Genomic DNA, 18,104 nt, shown 5'->3' on the forward strand with positions numbered 1-18,104 from the left:
CCGGTCAAAAGTGACCGATTTACTAGTTTCCTCCCTGAAAAAATGTAGTTAATTTATTCTGATTGCCATAAGGTTCCATGACTTTGTCCACACAGGGTATCTAAACAGCCCCCCCAAAAATCGGAATTTCATACAAATGTTGGTGTTTTATTTAACTTTTGTACACCTTTGGTGTTCCCGGTCAAAAATGACTGGCCATTCAAAAAATGGGTAAAACAAAAACATTTTTCATAAAACTTTGTTTAGGCACACACCCATACAACAGATAGACACACTTAACCTCCCAGACCCAACATGCACATGTGTTTGAGTAAACATGCAAACACATACACACACACAGACTATGAGCCAGACGAACAGACAACCGATGTTGAACAATCTAGTGATGAGGAAGAGGGCCCTGCTAAGGTGGTTGTGACATTCCTGTCCAAGAATGGGAGTTTGTGGTTTGTTCTTCATCACCACTTGAGTGGAGAAGTCGACTGTCGACTGAAAATGTCATCAGGATGACCCCAGGGCCAACCAGATATGCCATCTCCCAGGTTAGTGACATCAAATCCTGCTTCAAACTGTTCCTGACAGTCCATTGAAACCATAGTCATAAACATGACTAACTTGGAGGGTAGACGTGTTTACAAAGACAACTGGAAGGAGATAGACCGGACCAACATCCTTGCGTACATATTCAAAATAATCCACATATTAGGCCTATGCTTCTTTCACTCAAAAACGAGTTGCATACGCTTGTGTCAATGAGGCCTACAGGCCATAAATGGCAAACAGAAGTTTAATACTTGTAATGTTTGCAAGAACTTAAGTTGCTAAAAAGATGTAACACAACATTAGTTGATAATATATGTATTATTATGGAATTATAGTCAGCTATAATGGGGCGGTCACTTTTGACCGGGAACACAAAAGTAGTGAACAAGAAACGAACACAACAGGAGGGTTAATTGACCACAATAGTGTATGTTTTTGTCTGTGTTTTCAACTTCTAGGCGGCACCAACTCACACTAAACCTGCCCTAGTGGTGAAGAGTGTCACTCGCAACCAGCAGTTTCGAACTGATGAATAAAAACATGTAGCGCTGAGTGAAAAGTAGAGTTCTTTCAAAAAATCCGACAGATTATCTCCGTTGATGCTGATGAGTTCTCTGGATTCATGACAGTCGCTCAGTGGTAGAGCATTTGACTACAGATCAAGAGTTGTACGTCACTATGGATAAAAGCGTCTAGGAGTCGATATTTATTATTATTTATCCAACATTTCTTCACGTGTATCCGCCCCTTGTTTTTGCTTCATATGTAGTCTCTCATTTCAGTCAGCAGATGGTGCTGCGGTTTCGTTGCATTTTGGTGTCTCTTCAATGCCTTTCTCCTGTTCCAGGTGTTGCTGTATGTTCCCTTCCGGTCTCCGTACAGGAATTTCTAGACCATGACGTCAGTTATTCAACCAACAAGAAGCTCAATTCTAAAAAGTTGAGATTTTTCCTTCTCATGAAACTAGCTAATTTAACTTGGTCCAGTAGTGGAATTTCTTAACTTTGGATGGAGGCGGAGTAGAATGAAATACTCTGAATATAACTCGTCATTCCGCATCAGCATGCGAACTTAGTAAAAGGGGAAAAAAAAACATCGACGACGTAGCGTACTCTGCAATTATCTTCATGGAGGAACTGGAGGGTGAGCAATCAGACTTTCTCTTCTGTCAAGTGTCTTACTTGCCCATTATTTGGTAACATGATAACATTTTGGAAGAGTTGGTCTGTCGTATGCTTTAGAGTGGCATTGGTCTTTGTTTTGTCATCTCCTGAAATTGTTGTGGACTTGCCAAACGCCAAGGAATTTGACACATTAGTTATCTTCCCAAGTGCTGAACTCATCCGCGGAAGTGTAGTCATGCAGTGGTGTCTTAATAGTGCACACTTGAACCGAAGGAAGCCATTCATTCTACTTAATACATATTTCAAAACTAGAAAAATGCGCGGAAATTAATAATTGAATGCCACCTCGTAGGGGACCTTGGATGCATCAGAGAGTACATCGCTTCAAAATAAACCCTACATGCCCTGCAAACGATTACCCTAGTGTTAAGCTTGCTAATAACTGTATTTATGTTGTAGCGCATCGATGGGAACTGTGATCCACTTTCTTATCCATCCACAGGTTCTGAAGAACGCCACTGTGTTGGATGTGGAGGAAAAATTCTAGATTCGTTTCATGTTACAGTTTTCCAAGATACTTGGCACAACTCCTGCTTTCAGTAAGTCTCCTCCATCTAGGCTTTCACTATTCATGCTAGGTGTAAATCTCGTATTGTGGTCCACGATGGTACAAAATTATCGACTTATTTGTTTATCTGTCAAAAATACATACTTTCAGGGGTTATTTTAACATCAGGAAATGCTTTGATGTCATCAGAGAGACAATGGATTGTTCTGTTAGTGAATTTGCAGCATTTAAACAAGGCATTGTGTGGTCAACAGGTATGCTATTCTGAGCTACAAAGCTTTCAGTGTGTATTCTTAGAATATTCTAGTAGTGGAATGCTGGTAACATGACGGTTGGGTGGTTCTAGTGCGGTGTCTCAACCAAACCCTAGTTTCCTGCCTGCTCAACATTCTCCATCCACATTCTGCAGGTTCCAGTGATGAGGATGATAGCCTGCCCAGATACCGTAGGCTGTTTCGCCTAGCGTGGTGTGGGAGAGTGTGTCAGTGTAGGCTAGATGGTTTGTTGTTCAGTCGGGCTGAGAGAAATCTGTCACACAGTATTAGTTTAGGATCAGGAAGTCAGGTTTGGAATGTCGAACCTCTTTCTGTAGGTGAAAGCACCTGGGACTTTGCTCCTGGTAGTTCCTGTTTGCCCCGGGGCTTAATCATTGTCTGGATGGATCGTGATATGAACTCTGTGGTATTCTCAGTGCACTGCCCCAGATTCTGTACCTGTTAACCTGAGGGGAACACAGGTCAACAGGACAAGAGTTGGATTTGCTCACACACACACACACACACACACTTTCGCCATGATTGTGACAGATACACAAGTGCCATGCAGGGTTTTCAAGTTAGGGCAATCTTAGATTGAGAGTCGGTCACTAGTGAGAGACTGTGTCTGATCCTTCCTGGGTGTTTTATTAGCTGGGCGAGGGAGAAGCCTTTGGTGACTGGCTGGGATCGAGCTCTGCTGTATCAGGCATTTCCGAGAACGTCTGAATTTAAATACAGGGGACTTTATGGGTCATCCATCTTTTCTCTGCTGAAATGAGCTCAAGAGCTTATATTTCACGCAGCGCTTTTTAGCAGCAAAATGTCCTTGCATAACCCAGGATTTGGGTTCTTTTTTTTCTCTTTTTTCTCTCTTTTTGTCTGTAATTGGCGTTTATAAAGTTGAGTTGCACTTCAACAGTTCACATGCCAAGTCCTTGATGCAGCTGTGTAACTTGCCCTATTTTCCTCCTCCTCCTCTTCCTCTTCCTCCTCCTCTTCCTTAGTCTCTTCCCCTGCCTCATGCGTTACTGAAAGCAACTCACTCAACTTTTGTCAAATAAACCCTGAAGCGTCTGCTGTACACCAGGGTGGTGTTCCAGGGTGGTGTTCCAGGGTGGTGTTCCAGGGTGATGTCCCAGGGTGGTGTTCCAGGGTGGTGTCCCAGGGTGGTGTTCCAGGGTGGTGTCCCAGGGTGGTGTTCCAGGGTGATGTTCCAGGGTGGTGTCCCAGGGTGGTGTCCCAGGGTGGTGTCCCAGGGTGGTGTCCCAGGGTGGTGTTCCAGGGTGGTGTTCCACGGTGGTGTTCCAGGGTGGTGTTCCAGGGTGGTGTTCCAGGGTGGTGTTCCAGACGTGTCCTGTCTCCCACCCAGCTGAGCAGGAGTCCTGCTCTCTGTGTTCAGACCCCCTGGTCCAGAACCAGCCTTAATCCCTGACGGGGGCGTGAGACACTCCTGCTGTCATCCCAGACCAGATCCCCTCTCCTCTCACCCAGGTCTGGTTTCCGTGTTCGTTTTTGGTCACGGAGTGAAAATTCATTTTCCCGCTTCAAAACGGGAGAGGGGGGGGGGGGCTTCATTGTTTTACTTTAAAGAAACGAACGGACTACTTGTTCCATTTTTTTTAACCCCCACCTCCACCCCCCAACCCCCTGCAGTGTTGGGCCATTGTCTATAATCCAGCCCTCCATCCCTTCCTCCACCTTCTCCAAGTTACGCATGGTTGAAGGGTGACGTCATCTGTGTTCCAGTAAAGCTGCCGGTGGGCTGACAGACATGAAGGTAGCCACCAGACTTCAGCGTGTGCAGCCTGCTTCTGCATTCCCAGACGGCGATTCACAGCCCCGCTACCCAGACTCCGCAGTCTGCAGTGAGCTTTCTCCCCCGGGGAAATCTAGAGTAGTTTGGCTTGTCTCGAACGATCGTCGCGTATCAGAAGATCTCACCCTTTTTCTATCTCACGCTGTGATGTTATTTTCCCACTTAGCGGTGCTCGCCCATGATGTCATCTGCATGTGTTGTTGCTGATCCTCATTTGGGTCCCTTTGGGACGCTGTGTGTTTGAGGTCACTCTGCTGTGGCTTTGGTCTTGAATGTTTGGATCTCGTGTGCACCTGCAGTAGTGATCAACCCCCTGACTTCACCCAATCTAATAAGGGGAGGAATGTGAGTTCCCTCTGCTGTCCCGTCTTCATTACATCCACACAGTGTGTAGCAGACAGTAACCTAGTGATGTTCGCAAATTCAGATCGTTTTACACACAGAACATTCACAAAAATAAACAACCTACATGTATTTATAGCTAGCTTTTTCTCCAATGGTACCTTGAAACAGTTTGGCACTGTATAAATGTTCTTGCAGTTAACACTTAATACTAACTACTTCCATAATTACTACACGTATCATACTTAATGCCAATGTACCTGTATGTGTACTACATGTCACAAAGGACAAGCAATCTTGAAATGTAGTATTCCCTATAGAATTAATGAACATTTGAGAACCAGACACACACCTTGAGATAAAGGTCCAGAGAGAGAGACACAGTTGGTCCCTGTGCCAGCCTGTGCACAGGGGGTGAAGGAGGCACAGCCTGCGTGTCCACAACACGCCAACAAAGGATTCAAGTTGGCATTCCTCAACTAATCTGGATCTGAGGAAATGAGTAATGTTTACCCACTGGTGTGTTTGTGTAGACAGGTTAGTTCATTGTTTTTAACAACCAGTTGTTCTTCTCTCTCTCTCTCTCTCTCTCTGTCTCTGTCTCTGTCTCTGTCTCTGTCTCTCTCTCTCTCTCTCTCTCTCTCTCTCTCTCTCTCTGTCTCTCTGTCTCTCTCTCTGTCTCTCTCTCTAAAGACATGTCTTCGGTCTCTTTCTTCTCAGCAGATGAGTGTTCCCAGTCTGGTCTGCAGCTGACTGGAGAGTTTCTCAGGTGTTGGTTACAAGCAGAGGCCACATGCTGTTTGTTTTGGATCCTGCTTTCAGGGCCACGTTTCTGTGAGCCGCAGTTTATCAGTCCCCACCTGGGCTGTTTGGGTGTGACAGAGGACACGCTGTCTCAGTAGGGCTCTCTTCGGGTCTGTCTCTCACCCAGTCAGACGTGTGTGTGTGTGTGTGTGTGTGAGATGCACACTGTAGCCTGGGCTTGTCATCTGGGTTAGTGTTGTTCTAACATGCCATTTATACAGCGTTCCTTCTTGGCTCGCAGTAAATGTTGCGTTCTAGCTAGATTGCGTGATCCGTCAGACAAAAGACTCTAATTTAGCGGATGTCCATGTCTGGCCAATGGGAGGGCACCGTCCATGTCTGGCCAATGGGAGGGCACCGTTCGCTGTGGCCTCTACAGCTTCCCTCGCTAATGGGATCCTTATCTGGACGTCCTTTCAGCACCGGGCGGGTTTTCCTCCCAGACCTCCACCACAACTGACTCAAATATCACTTCCTCCTTTTCTCACTCCAAAAAGAAAAGTTATATATATATATTTATATATATAGTGTATATATATATTATAGTATAATAGTGAAACGGCATGCTGTTAAATAATAGAATATAAGTTCTCATATAATATACATTTCTCAACTTTTATTAGAGAGCTTATTTTCCAGGATTGGTTTTTTTGAGTCTTAAAGCTGCTAAACTAGGATTAGCCACACTGCCAAAGTCTTGGAGCTGGGCAATACCTTGAATACACGACGGAGATAACATCTACGGAATGCCCTCCGCATGTGCCTCTTAGAACCTGCAGTTGAACTTTAAGAACCTGCTAGTGCTAGAACTGCCGCAAGGCTAATGCAGGTGGGTCGCCAAACCAATTAAAAATAAAATATGGATAAATATCGAAATATATATATATATATATATATATATATATATGGTTATTAAAATTCGTACAAATGTTAAAACTACATTTTGCCTTTGATTCATCAAGACCAATCGTTACGCTTGACACGTTGATGGTATCTCAACTGACATTTCCTCATTAACTTGCATGCGCCCAGAGCCTGTTTAAGGATATTAGACATTTTAGACATATTAGACATTCTCTGATGCGCCCACTACTACCACATCACTCCGCATATTGCACAAGCAACTTCCAGTAACTAGCAGTTAAGTTAGTTCTCACAAAATGGCGCTTTTTACAAAATGACGATTAAGTCACTGTTGTTAAATATGTCAACGCTGCTGCCTCCCCGACGGATCCTTGGGCCGTAGCTTTGCTTCTGAGCTAAAAAAGAAAAGAAAAAAGAAATCCCCCTTAACAATGTAGCTGGTCGTCACGGTTCCTGTCTAAGAGGTGGTCTAGGCTCCTCTCCCTCCAACAACTGGAACACATTAAAGGGTCTGGAATGTTCTGTGAGGGTTTAGGCTGGTTTAGGTGCTGTTCTGTGGGCACTTTGCTTGTAAAAAGAGAGTTTCAGACTCTCAGGTGGTGAGAGAAAGAGATAGAAAACGTGGGAGAACCAGGTCAATCCCTGGAGCATTTCCCCTTTCATCCACATACCTCTCAGATTGTTTGCAGGCCTTTGAAATCAAACCCCACACTCATCCTGCTCACCTTGAAGTGCGGTCCCTCTGAGGTGCTGCTCTTCCCTGCTGAAAGCCTTCCTTTGTTCTCCTGATCAAGTCTTCTGCTGTTTGTCCCGTCTCCCTCCAGGTGCTCTGAGTGCTGCGATCACCTGACCACCTGGTACTACGAGAGAGATGCCAAGCTGTTCTGTCGTAAACACTACTGGGAGAAGTTTGGAGGGCTGTGCCACGGATGCTCTCTGCTTATGACCGGGCCCGCCATGGTGAGTTGACACGCTGCAGTCCTGTCTCTGGCTAGCGACGCTAACGACTGTTGAAGCTAATGACCGGCGATGTGGGGGGCGTGGTCGTGGGGGGCGTGGTCGTGGGGCGGAGGGGTGGGGGAGGGGTACTGACGTCATGATGGCCAGCGCTTTCCACCCCGGGCTGCGGTGAGCGACTGACAGTGGGTCTAGTGGGCTTCTGCGGAGCAGATGAAGTGCTTCTGGTCCTGGTGGGGGGGCAGGTGGTCCTGGTGGGGGGGCAGGTGGTCCTGGTGGGGGGGCAGGAGATCCACCCACAGAGCTGCTGCAGCATCATCCTGTTTGTGGCGGGGTGTTTTGGAAGATCAAGAATCTGTTATTAAGGGAACTTAAGAATGTTTAAGCTCCACTGCCTACGTGTCAAAGCTGTGTTTGTCTTCTAAGCTGCAAGCATGAGCTCATGGCTATGCTATGGAGAAGGAGAGGAGGGCTGGATGTGGAGAGGAGGGCTGGATGTGGAGAGGAGGGCTGGATGTGGAGAGGAGGGCTGGATGTGGAGAGGAGGGCTGGATGTGGAGAGGAGGGCTGGATGTGGAGAGGAGGGCTGGATGTGGAGAGCAGGGCTGGATGTGGAGAGGAGGGCTGGATGTGGAGAGCAGGGCTGGATGTGGAGAGGAGGGCTGGATGTGGAGAGGAGAGCTGGATGTGGAGAGGAGGGCTGGATGTGGAGAGGAGGGCTGGATGTGGAGAGGAGGGCTGGATGTGGAGAGGAGGGCTGGATGTGAAGAGGAGGGCTGGATGTGGAGAGGAGGGCTGGATGTGGAGAGGAGGGCTGGATGTGGAGAGGAGGGCTGGATGTGAAGAGGAAGGAAGGATGTGGAGAGGAGGGCTGGATGTGGAGAGGAGGGCTGGATGTGAAGAGGAGGGCTAGATGTGGAGAGGAAGGAAGGATGTGGAGAGGAGGGCTGGATGTGGAGAGGAGAGCTGGATGTGGGTTTGGGGTTTGTTCGTACTGTGCAACGCAGTGCCAATGTATTGACTTGGAAGTGCTGCGTTTTAAATGCAGGCTAATTTGTCCACTTCTGGGGCACATAACCAGTAAGTTCAAAGTAAGAAAAGCTGACCGAATCAACAATGGGGTTGTCATATAAGGAGCTTTCGTCTTTGGACTGGACTAATGTGGGTCTCTCTGACCGCATGAATTTGCCAGTAAAGCAAAACACATAATGGACCCTTCTATTGAGTCTTGGTTTTGCCGGACGTGGGGTGCCAAGGATTTTTGGCAAAGTTGTATCTGGCACCCTCCTCCTCCCCAGCCAAACCAGCCATGGTGTCCAGCAGAGCCATGGCAGCAATGTGTGACACAGCTCACTTCCACTGTTCTGAACAGCAGGGATGACTGTTGTCACAGACGAAATGACACGTTACATTCTAATGATGCTGTTGCTGCGAGCTGTTTTTTGTCGTTTTTTTATCGCAGTTTCAATGTTGTCTGGAGCTGCAGAGAATAGCAGTCATCAATCCCAAATGTTACCTCCTGATTAGTCATCTCTATGTCACTCTGTCACTGTCTGTCACTGTCTGTCACTGTCTGTCACTGTCTGTCACTGTCTGTCACTGTCTGTCACTGTCTGTCACTCTCTGTCACTCTCTGTCACTCTCTGTCACTCTCTGTCTCTCACGGTCTCTTTCTCTTGTTCTCACTCTCTCTCTATCATTTTCATGCTCTCTCCCCCTCCCTCCCTCCCTCCCTCCCCCACCTCCAACCCAATAGCGGGAAGGCTGAAGGACAGGCTCCAGGTGTTCTGTGAACCCAGGAGGAGAGCGTTGTGTCCCAGCCCTGTCAGTCCCAGGCCGCCCCAGGCTGCCCCAGGCTGGGATCCCCGCTGACGGAGATGGCCCCAGGGCTCCAGGGAGCTCTCACTCAGCCAGGGTGACATCACCACACGAAGGCCTGTCACACTCTGAGTCATAACCTGCCTCATGAAGGGGGGGTGGGGGGTGGAAAGGAGAGAGTGGAAAAAGCCCTACTTCACAAACCACCAAGGTGTCATGAAGGCTTTCACCTCTGTGCCGCGTTCCAGCCTTCACATCTGGCGAGGAGCTCAAGTTCTGGCACATCATCTGGTTACATGGCTTTACCGCCGGGGAATGTGAGCCATAGAGAACCCCCCGGGTCTGTACTTAGTCCCGAGGGCTCCCCACCAGAGCCCGGGCTGTTAGCCCTGGTGCAGCCTAGCTCCACACTGTCCACACCTCACCTCTACCTGCCCTCACACACACAGCCTTGTGGTCCCATCCAGAACACACCACCAGCTCTCTGTTCTCTCTGTGTCTGGGAGAGAACATGTATTCTGTGGGTATATCGATTTGTCTCATGTTGTGTAACAGCCAGCCAGCCAGACAGCTGGCCAGACGTGCAGTGTGTAATGTGATTTGTAGGGAAGGAAACCTTGAGGGGGGGGTCAGGCTGTGTGCGTGAGACGGCCCAGAGGGTGCTGTAGCGACGGTGTGAACGACTGACTTGACTGACTGATCCGATGTGAAGAGGGGGCGATGCTGGAGAGGTGACATCATCGCGGGTCACAGACAGGAGCAGATGTTACAGGCTCCGCCCCCTCGGAGGGAAGGGCTGCACGCACACCTCAGCTTAACACCTCCACACTTCTCTCTCTGCCTCCACTCTCAACCCTGCTTCTCTGCGCTGCTCCTGTGAGGAACACAGCTGGAAACCGACTCGCTGTGTTTGTGTGTGTGTGTTCCCCAGGTAGCCGGAGAGTACAAGTACCACCCAGAGTGCTTTGTGTGTCTGAGCTGCAAGGTGGTGATCGAGGACAGGGACACGTACGCTCTGGTGGAACGCTCCAAACTCTACTGGTGAGAACGCCCAACTGGAGATGCTGCTGCTGCTGTTGCTGTTGCTGCTGCTGCTTGTCATTTGTGATTTATAAACGCCTGAGAAAAATGTGTGTTTGTGTTAAGATGTGGATGTTTATTTGGGGTAGGTTGTGAGACATGAAGGCATTGTGTACCGCTGTTCTTTTTCTCATGGCTTTCAAATCCATACCCTGATTGACCTCCCTCCTGTCTCCTGTGCCCAGTGGGAAGTGCTACAAGCAGGTGGTGCTAACGCCCATGTTGGAGAAGCGCTCTCCGGACTCTGGGCCAGAGTCCCTGCCCCACACGGTAACTCTGCTGTCCATGCCCTCGGCCACCAACGGCCAGCGAGGGTTCTCTGTGTCCCTGGTGGGGGACGTGGGCGCTGGGACGGCCAGCCTGCAGGTCAAAGAGTGAGTGGGGGAGGTGAGGGGAGGTGAGGGGAGGGAGGGAGGGAGGGAGGGGAGGGGGTGTAGCGGCCTTATGTAAGACTTGTGATTACAGGTTGGCCTGATGACAGGGAGCAGATGTTACAAACAGATGTTCGTATCGCTGACTGTGTGACCTGGTTTTTGATAGCTCGTGGGTCACCCCTGCCTCTGACCTCTGACCCCTCCCAGGGTCCGAGGGATGCACATCAGCCCGGAAGTTCGCAACGCCATCCACGTTGGCGACAGGATACTGGAGATCAATGGACTTCCTGTCGGAAACTTGATGGAGAATGAGGTGGGTTCTCTGCGGCTGCAGGGGGGTTGACTGGCGTCAGACGGCCCGCCGGTCGCTCGCGGTAACGGATCGTATCTCTGCGGGAGCTCCCCAGTGGTGTGTGATCAGCGTTGCTTAAACGCAGAGCGTTGCCTGGCCATAAATACGTGAGAACGTTGGGGGCGAATACGTGACGGCCGCATTCCGTCCGTTCCTCCTGTCGTGAGTGCCTTTCAGCACTGGGAGAGGGCGCTCTCTGGACGCTCTCCAACGCTGGGAGAGGGCGCTCTCTGGACGCTCTCCAGCGTAGTCTCACCTTAACACTGAGGCGTGCATTCCAGCGGAGCATTCATTCACAAGTCAGCTTTAACCTTCCTGGTTCCCTTCAAGCTGCTCTCCAATCACAGTTCAGCAGGCTACATCTATGTTGTGGAACTAGCCAGTTCAGGGTTATCATGAACCTGTTCTTATTGGAGTCCTGCCTATCTCCATGTTATTCCAATCCCTCCTATGAAAGTCTGGACATGGTTTTTTTATTCCTCAAGGGCGCTCAAAAAAAAGTGTCAGTTTTGAGCTGATTTCTGATTGGTCCTTTGCAGGTGGATGACCTCATCCATCGGACCAGTCAGACTCTGCAGCTGCTGATCGAGTACGACCCCGTCCGGCAGCGATTGGACCAGCTCAGGCTAGGCTCCTCCCACAACCGTCTGGGGGTGCCCGCCACCTCGCGCATGCGCCTGTCCTCGCCGCCGGACGGCGTCCTGGAGCGGGCGGACGAGGTGGACGACAGCTCTCTGAAAAGACGCTCTCTGAGGTACGGCGCCATCAGCCAATCACGGCAGGCCCCGCCCACCAGATACGAGGAGGGGAAAACAGTCTACTTCCTGTGCTGTCGTATGTGTGTGTGTGTGTGTGTGTGGCTTTCTGCCTGGCTGATGTCACTTACATTTACATTTAGTCATTTAGCAGACGCTCTTATCCAGAGCGACTTACAGTAAGTACAGGGACATTCCCCCCGAGGCGAGTAGGGTGAAGTGCCTCGCCCAAGGACACAACGTCATTTGGCACAGACGGGAATCGATCCGGCCACCTTCCGATTACTAACCCGATTCCCTAACCGCTCAGCCAGCTGACTCCACTTCCTCCTCTGGTTTGCAGACGCAGCAACAGCATCTGTAAGTCCCCGGGCCCCACCTCCCCCAGGGCACACCCCTTCCTGACGCGGGACATCGGGCGCTCCGAGTCCCTCCGCTCCTCCAGTAGCTGCTCCCATCGGATCTTCCGCCCCTGTGACCTCATCCACGGAGAGGTGCTGGGGAAGGGCTTCTTCGGCCAAGCCATCAAGGTCAGCACACATACACACACACACACACATACAGCGACTCTTCGGTCTGTGTTTCACACACTGCCAGCGTTGTTCATCTTGGCCCACCCTGCTCCTGGACAGCAGACCCACTAAAGCAGAATGCTTCTGACCCTGAGCTCAGTTCAGGCAGCCCCCCACACACACACCCCCTCACACACCCCCTCAGCTGACCTCTGGTCCTCTCCCTGCTCTCCTCCAGGTGACCCACAAGGCCACAGGAGAGGTGATGGTAATGAAGGAGCTGATTCGCTGTGACGAGGAGACCCAGAAGACCTTTCTGAAGGAGGTGGGTAGTCCAGCAGGGTTTGAGCAGCCAGCCTGTGGCTCCAGACAGCCCTCATACATGCCCCAGCTGGACGTGGGGTACCTCCAGTCTGCCGGGGGGGGGGGGGGGGGGGGCTTTTGATTCCAGCTCAGATAAAGCGTTTCCCAAATGTGGAAAATGTTACGAGAGATTATGCGGTTTGGTATGAAATAATAAATGTGGATTTAAGTTTCTCTTATAAAAAAATAAATCTTGGGTCTCCCTTTGTCTCCCTCTGTCTCTCTCTGTCTCTCTCTGTCTCTCTCCGCTCCAGGTCAAAGTCATGAGGTGCCTCGACCATCCCCACGTTTTGAAGTTCATTGGCGTACTCTATAAGGACAAGAGGCTGAATCTAATAACGGAATTCATCGAAGGAGGCACACTGAAGGATTTTATTAGAGACATGGTGCGTAGAGAATACTTACTTCACTTAAACCCCCCCCCCCCCCAGCCTCCCCAGGTCCTGAAATATCCTTGCGTGGGTCTAAGGACCTGCTGTGTACCAGCGGACCCTGTGTGGGAAGGCCTGGACCTGGGGTAACTAGGGACATAAAGGCCCTTGGCTCCAGGGCGGCCCTGGCTTGCATGTTAACCAGCAGAGGCCGGGGAGGGAATGTAGGAAACATTCCCAGGTTTTTTGAAGAGGTTGTTGTTGTTGCTGTGTGTTGATAGACGCCTCCTAGCCAGCGGGCCGCGGCTAGAGCATGCGGTCTCTGCTAGAGCATGCGGTCTCTGCTAGAGCATGCGGTCTCTGCTAGAGCATGCGGTCTCTGCTAGAGCATGCGGTCTCTGCTAGAGCATGCGGTGTCTGCTAGAGCATGCGGTCTCTGCTTAGCTCTGTGGTCTGATCTAATATTCTCTTATTGGGCCTCGCTAGTTGGTTATTGTTTATGTTCAGGGTCTGTGCTATAACAATCAGGTTACATGCATGCATACAGACACACAGATTTGAGACATTCTGTGTTGATAAGTGTATGTGTGTGAACATCTACATTAGTCAGGGTCCCACCTATTCATGACTTGTTTGCTTGTTCCTCTGGGTTTTGACAGGACCAGTTTCCATGGCAACAGAGGGTGAGCTTTGCAAAGAGCATCGCTTCTGGAATGGTGAGTTCCAGAGAACGTTCCCATTGGTTGATGCCCCCCCCCCCCATAGACACTAGCTTCCCTGTGTTCTGGGGGTCTATGGAGCATTCGAACAACAGCCTTAAAGGGCCGGCACATTCAATCAACTCCAACTGGCCTGTGTTTCATTAGGGCCCCCTCCTCTCCCCTCTTTGTTTATTATCTCATGGAAACATCATGTCCCCCTACTGGCTGGTTCTGATGGGGGGGGGGGGGGGGGGGGTCGTAGGTCTGGCGACACGAGAGAGACCCCCCCTGTGCTGTTGCCGTGGCGATTAGCCCCAGGGTGACTGTAGTCCACAGTCTCTTTGTTCACGCCCTTCAGTCTCTCATCTCAGCCCCCCTCGTTATCGAGGCACCAAATGTAAAGAAGGATCTCAAGATGATGTGGTAACTGTTAGTTAACTTAATCTCTGTCTCTCTCTGTCACACTCTCTCTCTCTCTCCCCCCTCCCAGACGTATCTTCATTCAATGAGCATCATCCACAGAGATCTCAACTCACACAACTGCCTGATTAAACTGGTAGGTGTCTTGGCTGGGAGAGCCGAGGGTGGAGCTGAATGGGGCCCCTCCTTTTCTCACAGCTCCACAGATCAGTTCCCAGTAGCTGGGGGGAGCGCTGGTGTGCTGAGCTGTGAGGTGCCTCAGGGCTCAGAGGGGTGGGACCTGGCTCGCTCTGTGTGTTTGAGCAGAGAGTGACAGGAGGGAGACACCCTCCTTTGTGACCAGGCCAAGTCCTGTCCCAGCCTGCCAGAGACGGCCTGTGTTGCTGCAACAAGCCCCACAGCTCACAACAACACACAGGGTGAGCCAGAGTAGAGAGGCCTTGCTGTCTACCTGTCAGCTCCAGCGACGTACAGGGGAAAGTTGGTGCGGGGGGGATTTGAACCATGCGACCTCTCGATCTCCTGTCGATTCTCTCCCCACTGGGCTGAACCCCTCGGTCTGACCCGGGAAGGAGCTGTCACTGATTCTGTTGACCTCTGACCTTCTGGTGGTCTCCAGGACAACACGGTGGTGGTGGCGGACTTCGGGCTGTCGCGGCTCGTCGTGGAGGAGAAGGTGAAGCACCCGCCTCCAGAGAAAAGCACCAATAAGAAGAGAGTGTTCAGACGCATCGACCGCAAGAAGCGCTACACGGTGGTGGGGAACCCCTACTGGATGGCCCCCGAGATGCTGAATGGTGAGGGGGAGGAGGAGGAGGAGGAGGGGGAGGAGGGGAGGAGGGGAGGAGGAGGCGAGGAGGAGGGGAGGAGGAGGGGAGGGAGGGGAGGAGGAGGGGAGGAGGAGGGGAGGAGGAGGAGGAGGGGAGGAGGAGGCGGAGGGGGGGAGGGGGAGGAGGAGGAGGAGGGGAGGGGAGGAGGCGGCGGAGGAGAGGGAAGGGGAGGAGGGGGAGGGGGAGGAGGAGGCGGCGGAGGAGGCGGAGGAGGAGGAGAGGGAAGGGGAGGAGGGGGAGGGGGAGGAGAAGGAGGGGGAGGGGGAGGGGAGGAGGAGGAGGCGGAGGAGGAGGCGGAGGAGGAGAGGGAAGGGGAGGAGGGGGAGGGGGAGGAGGAGGAGGAAGAGGGGGAGCATTGGTGGGGGTAAGGGGGCCGGGGTGGAGAGGAGAGGTCATCACTCAACTCATTTTGCTCTTCCTCCAGGTAAACGCTACGATGAGAAAGTGGACATCTTCTCCTTTGGGATCGTGCTCTGCGAGGTGAGAATGTGCTCGTTTGTGACGAGGGTTCATCTTTAATGTCTGGAATCAGACTGCTTTGCCCGCTGTGTTGGTGAGCTGTGCGTTCTAAAACTCCCGTCTGTCTCAGATCATCGGGCAGGTTAACGCAGACCCAGAGTGCCTTCCCAGAACTCTGGACTTTGGCCTGAACGTGGAGAAGTTCATGGAGAAGTTTCTGCCTGACGACTGCCCGCCTGCTTTCTTCCCATTGGCTGTGGCTTGTTGTGATCTGATTCCAGAAAACCGGTAGGTTCACTGGAAACAAAATGGTAGTTTAATGGAATTAAAGCAACAATAGGTAGCGTTTATAAATAATATTCAGGTATGAGAAACGGCACCCATCTATTCTTGTCTTCAGTGCTTTCAGCTCTATTTTGATTGACAGCGGTATCACAAAATAAGCCCCGCCTCGCTCAGGGCGATTGTCTAGAAAAGGAGTGCTGGAACGGCACCCATCTATTCTTGTCTTCAGTGCTTTCAGCTCTATTTTGATTGACAGCGGTATCACAAAATAAGCCCCGCCTCGCTCAGGGCGATTGGCTAGAAAAGGAGTGCTGGAACATAATTGACTGGAAAGTAAAAGGTCGCTCCAAATTAGAAGTTGACATTCCGCTGGTCTCTGTGCTGCTAAACCACCCTGAGGGACTCAGTAGCTTCAACAACATGTTTCAGGGGGACAAAACATTTCTGTTTCAACTGGGGGGAAAATCGTACCTATTGTACCTCCTTTAAATGTTGTAAACTCTATATATCTGAATGTAGTGGTTGAGTCCAGCAGAGAACCTAAAGAGTGGCTGGGACTGGGACAGGGTTGAATGTTTACCGCACAACCACAGGCCCTTAGAGGGAGAACGCGTCATCTCTCCCCTGGAGACGGTATCCAGGCAGCCAGTGCTCAGATGTCATCTCTCCCCTGGAGACGGTATCCAGGCAGCCAGCACTCAGATGTCATCTCTCCCCTGGAGACGGTATCCAGGCAGCCAGCACTCAGATGTCATCTCTCCCTCCTCCAGGGACACGCTCCCCCTGCCAGACCACTTCCCCATGTTCCCCTCAGTCTGCCTGGCCCTCTAACCTCTACTTACCTCCCCCCCCCTCACCCTGTTATCCCTCCCCCTGTCACCCCCCTCTCTCTCTCCTTTCTCTCTGTATCCCTCTCTCTCTCTCTCTCTCTCTCTCTTTCTCTCTCTCTCTCTCTCTGTATCTCTCTGTATCTCTCTGTATCTCTCTCTCTCTCTGTATATCTCTGTATCTCTCTGTATCTCTCTCTCTCTCTCTCTCTCTCTCTGTATATCTCTGTATATCTCTGTATATCTCTCCTCTCCCCATCCCCTGCTCCCCCCCAGGCCTGCGTTCCAGAAGCTGGAGGACTGTTTCGGGGCTCTGGCCCTCAGCCAGGAGATGGGCATCCCTCTGCCAGCGGAGCTGGACGAGCTGCAGCTGAGTCTGTCCCGACTGCACCCTCCCAGAGACGACTCCCCGGCCCCAAGCCCCACACCAGCGCCCCCTGCAGGCTCCAGCCCGGCCGACACCTAGCCCCCGGCACAGCCCCTCCAGAGGCCCTCCTGGGGGAAGCAGGGAGGGGAGAGGAGATGGGGGAGATGGACTGGACCGTTTTTTTTTTTTTTTTACTGGATAACCTGAGAGGCCTGGATCTGGCTCCTCTTCCTGTGTGGTCATGTGACATGTGTGGTCATGTGATATGTGAAGTGGAGATAAGGGGAGGAGCTACATTTCAAATAAAGACTATGGGGAACTTACCTGGAAGCATTTCTCACCCCCCCCCCCCCCCCACAGCCCCCCCTCTACTTTTACCCCCCAAAAGTGCACACCAGGAACTGCAAGGTCTTCCACATCTGGTCCCTGTTTACTCCTGTAGTCATGTGGCTCTGTGGTTGTTTAGAGAAGAGGACTCCCTGTTGAGAGGGTGTAATCTCGTGGTCCTGGTATCAGGCCTCATGAGGAAGCCATGTTGTTTTGATCCCCCTCCCATTCTTCTCAGGGAGACTAGGAAGCATGAACCAACCTTCATCTTGAAATGTTGCTGATCATAGATGTTTGGTTCGAGCAACACAAACTCACTACCACTGTTACAACAGGATGTGCACTCACTTTTGTTATTATTTTCTTTCTTGCCGGTGGACCGTGCAAAATAAATAGTTTTGTATTATAAGGCTTTAACTGACACCGAGTTACTGACGAATTATGTACATCCCACTAGCTGAATGTTTTCCAGTGAATTTAACACTATTTCAATTAGGATTTTTTTGTATTTGATTAAATGAAACGGTAATTATCAAGTGTTGAATAAAAGTGTTTACTGGTTGTTAGAATGAGCGGTGACATTTGCGCAACAGCAAAACAGATCTCTGTGTTGCAGCTGCTGAACAATTTCGCTTGGTTTCTCCACCCTCACTAAAAGTGACCTGTACAAATAGAACTGGATTATATATATTTGATTATATATATATTTGTATCAATTTTGCTGTAAGAAATGTATAGAAATGTAAATAATATGCCTGTATCAGATGGCATTTTCTTATGGGAATCAAGGGTTTGAAGACAATTGGATAGAATGATTAACAACTTTCGATTTTTTTGTTTTCTTTGCTAGCATCTAAGGTACTGACTACAAGTTTTAACCACTATTGCTTGTATCATCATAGCGTTTCATGAATAAAACGATCAAATTGTGCTCATTTGTCTTTCTGGTGTTCATTTGTGGATCAAAACGACTATATGGGTGCTCACA

The 18,104-nt window shown here is 50.5% G+C and overlaps 1 protein-coding gene across 1 annotated transcript; it reads left to right on the plus strand.

Moving 5' to 3' along the window:
* Nucleotides 1-1,338: 1,338 nt before the first annotated feature.
* Nucleotides 1,339-18,047, plus strand: limk2 (LIM domain kinase 2). Its single transcript, XM_047016672.1, has 16 exons — nt 1,339-1,686; nt 2,170-2,266; nt 7,143-7,278; nt 10,025-10,134; nt 10,359-10,547; nt 10,755-10,860; nt 11,439-11,653; nt 11,998-12,184; nt 12,405-12,491; nt 12,784-12,915; nt 13,560-13,616; nt 14,092-14,157; nt 14,641-14,818; nt 15,276-15,331; nt 15,441-15,598; nt 16,699-18,047. Exons 1-16 carry the CDS (start codon nt 1,671-1,673, stop codon nt 16,886-16,888), a joined length of 1,980 nt encoding a protein of 659 aa, XP_046872628.1. The 5' UTR covers nt 1,339-1,670; the 3' UTR covers nt 16,889-18,047.
* Nucleotides 18,048-18,104: the final 57 nt, after the last annotated feature.

The sequence above is a fragment of the Hypomesus transpacificus genome, unplaced genomic scaffold, assembly GCF_021917145.1.
Source record: "Hypomesus transpacificus isolate Combined female unplaced genomic scaffold, fHypTra1 scaffold_42, whole genome shotgun sequence".
Classification (NCBI taxonomy): Eukaryota; Metazoa; Chordata; class Actinopteri; order Osmeriformes; family Osmeridae; genus Hypomesus; species Hypomesus transpacificus.